Source organism: Alosa alosa, chromosome 22, assembly GCF_017589495.1.
Source record: "Alosa alosa isolate M-15738 ecotype Scorff River chromosome 22, AALO_Geno_1.1, whole genome shotgun sequence".
NCBI lineage: Eukaryota > Metazoa > Chordata > Actinopteri > Clupeiformes > Clupeidae > Alosa > Alosa alosa.
The window spans coordinates 23,920,042-23,928,095 of NC_063210.1; the positions used below are offsets into that span (position 1 = coordinate 23,920,042).

The 8,054-nt window shown below is 47.2% G+C and overlaps 1 protein-coding gene across 1 annotated transcript in view; it reads right to left on the reverse strand.

Moving 5' to 3' along the window:
* Positions 1-7,295, reverse strand: part of atp2a1l (ATPase sarcoplasmic/endoplasmic reticulum Ca2+ transporting 1, like) — a 17,690-nt gene extending 10,395 nt beyond the window's left edge. Inside the window, 8 exon segments of the mRNA XM_048233210.1 lie at positions 1-201; positions 645-730; positions 1,202-1,282; positions 2,807-2,945; positions 3,620-3,724; positions 5,235-5,317; positions 5,562-5,579; positions 6,984-7,295. The exon segment at positions 1-201 is cut by the window's left edge and continues 98 nt beyond it. Coding sequence (XP_048089167.1) covers positions 1-201; positions 645-730; positions 1,202-1,282; positions 2,807-2,945; positions 3,620-3,724; positions 5,235-5,317; positions 5,562-5,579; positions 6,984-7,101 — 831 coding nt within the window. The 5' untranslated portion in view covers positions 7,102-7,295.
* Between the last annotated feature and the right edge of the window lie 759 nt (positions 7,296-8,054).

Below are 8,054 nucleotides of genomic sequence, written 5' to 3' on the forward strand. Positions count from 1 at the left end.
GCCGATGTTGATCATCCACACGGCGATGCAGATGAGGGTGATGACCTTGGACAGCTGCTCGCCGAACTCGTCCAGCTTGGCCTGCAGGGGGGTCTTCTCTTGCTCGGTGGCGGCCATCTGGTCGCGGATCTTACCGATCTCGGTGGCCACGCCGGTGGCTGTGCACACGCCGATGGCCTTGCCAGCAGCAACGTTGGTACCCTGCAGACCGGAGAGAGAGAGAGAAAGAGAGGGAGAGAGAGAGAAGAGAAGAGAGAGAAAGAGAGGGAGAGAGAGAGAGAGAGGGGAGAGAGAGAGGGAGAGAGAGAGAAGGGAAGAGAGAGAGAGATAGAGAGAGGAGAGAGAGAGGGAGAGAGAGTGAGGGAGAGAGAGAGAGAGAGATTTAATAACCTCACAAGCACAACAGAGCTTGAACAGACTCTACAGGTGAGAATGTACAGGTGTACAAGAATATTTTAACGGAACACCGCAAAGCTAAAGGGTAGAGTGAATGAACGACTGGAAAAAATGGATGGAAAAAATATGTGGATGAATGGGTAGATGGACAGATGAAAGATGGACGGATAGATAGATAGATTAGATAGATAAATGATAGATGGATGGATGTATGGATGGCTAGCTGGCTGTTTGGCTGTGGTACTCACAGAGAAAAGCATGTTCTTCTTGTCCTGGTTGACGGACCTTGGGTCGGGAACGGGATCAGTGTGCTTGATCACACTCACAGACTCACCTAAGGAGCGGAGAAAGCACAGGTGAGCAGGGCACAGACACTCCAACACTCTCAAATAGCAGGCAATTCTGGTAAAAACGATACTCCAAAGCAAACCCAACACCCCACTACTCAAGCATACTGCACTAGCTTAGAGGTTCCTAGAGATTATGATAAATAGTCCATCAGAGGAATGTTACAGACGTTACAATTATTAGCAGGAAAGCCAGTGGTGAGAGAACATATTAGCTTTCCTACAGACCAACTTGTGAGTGGTTCTCCACTACGAAAAGTAATTTGGGAAATAGATAGATAGATAGATAGATAGATAGATAGATAGATACTTTATTGATCCCCAAGGGGAAAAAATGGCAAAAATGTATCTCTGTAAAGTCACGCTTCTTAAGAATGCCCAATGGCAACGTCCTGTCCAATCAGAGTGGAGGATGTGGTGAGGCGGGCCAGGCCCTGGTGATTGACACTTTCACTTACCAGTGAGGATGGACTGGTCAATGCGGAGGGTAGTGGACCTGATGGCAATGATTCTGATGTCAGCGGGGACTTTGTCACCAACTGAGGAGAAATCAGAAAGAAAGTGTTAGTATGCTTGTGTGTGTGTGTGTGTGTGTGTGTGTGTGTTTGTATGTGTGCAGAGTATTGACTATTTACGACAGTTTAACCACAGTTTTATGTTTCCTGTGACTTGTTAGAAAGCTGTTGTTGGATAGTGCCTGGGGTATGTGGAAGCCCAAATGCTTCTGTCAGTCAGACAGCTTATGGTATCATGTTTGTGCCTCTGGTGTTTTTTTTTTTTTGGGAGTTTGCCCCCCTAGAACTAGACGTAATAGTGGCATCATTGGCTTGCCTTAGATGTTGACAGTGACATCATGTACGGAGAGTTAGGAGCAGTAATTTGCGGCGTATTCCGTAAGCGCCACATAGTGAGCGTAATCTGGCAAGCAAGTGTGTCTGCTATAAACAGCGGCAGGCGGTAATAATAGCGGCGCTAACACTCAGGGAACAAGAGCAGGTCCGCGCAACTCGGAGAGGGTGATTAGCCAATTAACCGCTAGCTGGCATCGCTCCTTCCTGGTTAATCCCCGCTAGCTTCCTGCTAAGTCAACAGCGATACAAACACGCTGTGCAGGGGACAACTGGTGTAAAGTCAAGGGGGTGAAGAGAGAGAGAGAGAGAGAGAGAGAGAGAGAGAGAGAGAGAGAGAGAGGGAGAGAGAGGGGAGGAGAGAGAGAGAGAGAGAGAGCAGGAGATCTAGTTTTCCCTTTGCTCAGCATGCTCTGGCCTGCCCCTCTCTCTGGCCTGCCCCCCTCCCTCCTGGCCTGCTCCCTCTCCCCTCCCTGCCCTCTCTCTCTCTGGCATGCCGCTGTGTGACTCCCCTATATGGACACATGTTGCCTCACTCGGCCTCATGGTGGACATCTGACTCCCCAAACGCTGTCTGTGATAATCTCATATACGACCACCTAAATGAGCTACTTAAACCCAATCATGCTCCAGCAGTGAGCGTTGTGAGAGTGAGGTATTCTCTAAAACTTTTAAACCACAAATTAAAAAGTTTTGACATTCCAACAAATTTGAGGTTTTATATAACAAATAAAATGAAATAGTGTGATTACGTGTGAATTAATAATATTGTTATGCATGTGCATGATTTAAAACAAAATAAATGTTTTAGAATGGTGTTTATTTTGAGTTGTGTGTTCTAAGTATAAGTATAAGTATATATACTCTCTTGATCCCGAGGGAAATTTGGTCTCTGCATTTATCCCAATCCGTGAATTAGTTAAACACACTCAGCACACAGTGAACACACAATGAGGTGAAGCACACACTAATCCCGGCGCAGTGAGCTGCCTGCATCAACAGCTACCGGGAGCAGTGAGGGGTTAGTTGCCTTGCTCAGCAGGCACTGCCTACTGGTCTGGGTTCGAACCGGCAACCCTCCGGTTACAAGTCCGAAGCGCTAACCAGTAGGCCACGGCTGCCCTTAACTCCCCCTCTTGGGTGGAGTTGATTCTCTGTCGATGAAAGATCCCTGACGCCCTGTCAGTGAGTGTGTGAGCAAGTGTGTCTCCTTACCGGACACCTCGACGATGTCTCCAGGCACGATCTCTCTGGCCTTAATCATCATCACGCTCTTTCTGTCCGAACGGTAGACTTTGCCCATCTCAGGCTCGTACTCCTTCAGAGCCTCAATGGCGCTCTCAGCGTTACGCTCCTGTAGACACACACACACACACACACAACACAGAGGAAGAGAGGATACAGCAGGTCAAACAGGGCGAACATACAGTATTCATCAGTAGTCATGGTTCACTGAAGTTAATATTTTTTTTTTTTTTTTTGGTTTATTTGACATAGGCATTGCACATTAATTAACATTAAATGTAAATATGCCAGAATTAGCCAAAACGGCTATTTTACTATCTGCTGTCCATGGACCGGTGTTAATGTTAATTGTATTATTAATGTATTATTAATGTAATTCAAGTGTGATTTTTACATATTACTCAAGAAACCCACACTAAGAGTTATTAGTGAAGTGCTGGCCACAGAAAGAATAGACAAGCGATGTTTGGGCCTAGGATCTTCATCTCATCTGATCTGGTCTGAATGCCCAAGACCGAAACATTATCGCTCAACCAAGATATGGAGTGTGCAGTGATTTTTACATGTCAGATGTCACTGTGGCTTACTCTGATGTGATGTGCAGTATATTTGTCTACTTGGGGTGATAATTGTTTAATTGTTTTAAAACAGGTGTTCTGTGAATTACTAATGATTATTATTACAGTAACAGGCTATCACTTCCTTTTCTATGACCCAGCACTTGAAACTGTAAATGCTTCCTTGGTGTGTGTGTGTGTGTGTGTGTGTGTGTGTGTCACTGACCTGCCACACACCGACGACAGCATTAGCGATGAGAATGAGCAAGATGACAAGTGGCTCAACGAAAGCAGTGACGGTCTCCTCGCCTTCCTCAAACCAAGCCAGCACCTGCACCACACAGAGAGAGAGGGAGAGAGAGGGGGGGACAAATTCAGTGAGTGAGTGAGTGAATGGATGAATGAATGAATGAATAGCATTCAGGTGATGTTCAAAGGGAGCTAACATTCATTACTCACTAAATTACCCATAAAATATGTCAGTGAAATCCGTAAGGCACTAAACCTGCCTAACTAGAAATCTTATCATTGCTCGTATCTGATCCTAAAAATAAAAGGCAGGTTAACATGAACTAGGTGGGGTTTTATTGCTAGCATGAAGCCGCCTCTATGCTGTAGTGGTTTATTTTCAAACTGCTAATTCCATGTGTGAGCTGTTTTTGTCAGTTATGCTAACCACTAAACCTTGGGCAACATGTTTCTGACACGACCAGGTGTAATGGTGTAATATCTGATCATGTTATTTCACAGCAATATTATGTGGCAGGGAGACCTCTTCACATGCTCTTACAACACCCCCTTCCCCTTCCTACATCCCTCTATCCCTCTCTCTCTCCCTCCTGAACCCCCATCTCCCTTCTTCAAGGCTGACCTTTACGGAGGGGATACAGTTTCTGCCCCTGGCTTGGGGCTTTCTTAAAATAAACCCCACTCCCCTCTTGCCCCTCTCTCACTTGCCCCTCTCGTCTCAGTATTCTCCTTCTAAGGCCATTCCAACAGCTGCCAAGGCGTGAATGGAGGGGGGAACTGGTGTGTGTGTGTGTGTGTGTGTGTGTGTGTGAGAGAGAGGTGGGATGAGAAATTAATACCCCCGGTGTCTACCCTTAACCCCCCAAACTACCCCCTCCCATCCCTCTCCCTAACCAACACGCATGAATTCCCACCCACACACACACCACACACACCACACACACACACATATATACATTTTCACCTTAAGGTGCTAAAAATGTACTCTACCAGGGGGTCAATGATGAGACAGAAAAGGCTACAAGTCATGAAACATAGCAGTGAGATGCCTTCTCTCTCTCACACTCACACACACACACACACACACGTGCATGCAACCACAGAGAGATCATAGACACCCCCTCCCCCCGAAGGGACTATTTCAGGTGTCGTGCTGGCAAGGAATGTCGGGCCCCTCCGCCATCTTGGAATGGCAAGTGCAGCTGCCTGGTGGGCAGTGTTTGCCACTCCAGTGTAATTCAATGCCCTGTGGACTTTACGGGATGCTTTTTAAAAAACAAGGCCCAAGTATTGAGCCGTCCACTATGAGTTTTATTAGTTGAATGCTTAACTGACAGCATCAGGTCATGAAGCCTTGTTTTAATGAGAAAACTACATCAACATTAACCCCACAAAAAATCGATAAATGACTTGCTTCTCCTTTGCAAAAGTGGATGAAACTTATCTCCTAATGGCTAAACTAAAGTGAGTTTGAGATTCACTTTACATAGTCGGAGTTACGTTGCAGTGATTAGCAATAGAGGCATCAAGTGGGTTTTGGTGTCTTCTTAATGAACTATTAACCAAATCACAGTTTACACTGAGATACTCACAAAGGAAATGCAGGCAGCCAGCAGCAGGATTCTGACCAACAGATCCTCAAACTGCTCGATGATCAGCTCCCACACGGACTTACCTGTGCAGGGGAGAAGAAAGACAGACAGAAGAGAGAAAGGAGAGAAAAAAAGGAGGGAAAGATAGGAAAGAAAACAAGAGTAATGAGACCATCACTCCATTATACCTTCATCCTGTAATTAAGTATGTCAGTATTGGCTAAGTAACATTTAACAAGGTCCATGCAGGTCCTTGTTTAGTGTGCAGTGTGGCCTTTGGCTGAGAGTGTTGTAGAGGTGGACAGGATAGGGGAGGAGAGAACTTACCCTCCTCAGCAGGAAGCTCTGGACACAGGAACACACAGCAGCACAGAGTGGGAAAGAAAAGGCATTCATTAATTTAATGACACAATAAACAAACAAACAAATAAACAAACAAATGGACACAAATACATTTCTGTGGCCCAATAGAGGAAGCGTGCCTGTTGGGCCTGGGGCTGGGTGATATTCAGTCCTACCATTTGAATCTGACAGTTATTTGGAGATACCTCATGTAATAAAAAGGCTTTCTATGACATTGTAATACGGTTGTCTGAGTTGAATGTTCAATCAGCACAAACCAAGTAGTCAGAGACGTGTAGGTCACACCTCTGGGATTCACGAAAAGAGGAGTAAGAATGTTTGGTTAAATCACTACATCGGGCCATTATGACAAAGGTGCGGTGGGAAAGGGAGTATTTATTGCTGTCAAAAAGTGCTTCTGAAAGTTTTGGAAATCTTAACATTCATACAAGCTTTGTATAGACACAGAGCAGCTTGCATCATGAAGCAGAAGCGCGCCCCCTGCACTGTCAAAACTCCAACTGATCCACATCCATGAGCGGCACCACGATGAGCTCAGCCAAATGTGCTGTTATCAGGAACAATCCACACCTCCAAGCAGACATCATTCTAATCACCAACGCAACCATTGTGACACGTGTGCTCCCTCACTGATTCACACCCTCCCACCCAGCCTGTTTTGCCCACTGTCACACTGTAATCTATCATCCCTCTGATCATTCAACTCCTTCAAGACCCCCCCCCCCCAACCCTCCTGTTCCTGCACCACCACCACCACCACCACCACCACCCACCACCTCCACCAGCACCAGCAGCAGCAGCGGCTCCGTGGGACTAAAATATCTCTCGTATACTCAAGTCTTCTCAAATCACCAGGGTTGGGCCCAGGCTCTCTGTGGTCACCTGTCCCGCTCCCTCACTCCCCTCTGAGCTATTTTAGAAGCGCCCTCTTCGCTTCGGTCCTCTTCTCAGCCTCTCAGCCTGTTGCTTCCCCTCTCGCAGGCTGGACAGGCTAGACAGTGCCAAGTCTGCCACAGGTTTTTTTTTTTTTTTTGTGACTCCCTTCAGCTGTTTCCTCTTCTTGTTTTGTCACCCGGTTTTCAAGTGCTACATGGTCGCCACACCAAAGTGGAAACCCTCTCTCTCTCTCTCTCGAGCTGGCCTCTCCACTGACCTCTCAAGTAGGCATCAGTGTTCAAATACTCAGTCCATTGCTTCACACTGTTTGCCATGTAAGAGCTTGTAACTGTCCCTACCAGAGACTGCACCATCTTGTACCAACTCAAACAAATCAAATAGGCCAAATAACCACTAGTTTTTTCAAAGAATAAAGTTCCCCCCCCACAACCACCACCCCACACACAGACACCCCTCACTGTCCCGTGCTTCAAATCTCAGGATTCTCACCATTGTAGCCAAACTTGTCCAGTTGCCTCTTGAACTGGTCTGGGCTGAGTCCAGTATTTTCGTTAACCCCGAAGTAGGCCAAGACCTCGGCCGGGGTCTTAGTGAAAGCGTCCTCCATCCCGTTACGGAAAGGAAGGAACTTAAGGTTAGAGGAAGGCTAAGGCGATGCCTGTCTATCCGTTCTGGTACAGTTTCTGTTCCGGTCGCTCTCAGCACTCAAAAAGTAAATTGCAAGAGTCGGTCCCCAAGGTCTTTGTTATTTCACCCCCTCCCTTCAGGAGTGCCGGACTGACAGAAAGAGCGAATGAACTCACAAATGTGGACCGTTTTATACCGCCGCCGCCGCGCCCCATTGGTCCAGCCTCCTGCCGGACACGCCCACGGAATCCGCTGAGTGGCACACACTTCTGGTGGGCGGGGTCAAGGCCGAGGGTTCTAAAGCCTGGAGTGGAGGAATCGGTGAGGTAACGAGGGAGAGGGGTCTCTGCTGGAGGGGTGGGGGTGGAGGGGGGTGCAGGGGGCGGGAGCTGGGGAGGGAGAGAGTCTGCTAGGGGATGCAGTGAAATGATAATGATGTCTGTTTTTGGAACATGCATGGTCAGTGGAATAAGGAGAGAGGAGAAGGTGAGAGAGGGAGAGAGAGAGAGAGAGAGAGAGGGGGAGAGAGAGAAGGTGAGGGAGGGAGAGAGACAGCACAAGCTACAAGGGTACAAGGTTGGAGGGGGTTGCCTGTGTGAGTGATGGCTCAACTGGCTACCACTAAAGTAGAAAGGGGGGTTACAGAGAGAGAGAGAGAGAGAGAGAGAGAGAGAGAGAGAGAGAGAGAGGTGGCAGAAGGTTAATTTCCTACAAGTGTTAGCCGGGTAAAACAGAATGAGAGAGAGACAGAGGGAGAGGGGGGAATGAGAGAGGAGGGGAGGGGGTAGACCATCACCTCAGGGTCACATGTATGCAGTGGTGAGAGGACTTTAAAATGACTGCTCATAGTTGCAGTAGTATCATATTTTATTGGCATCAATCATTAAAAGTATTTCAAGTATCAGGGCACTAAACAATAATCCACTGGGAATC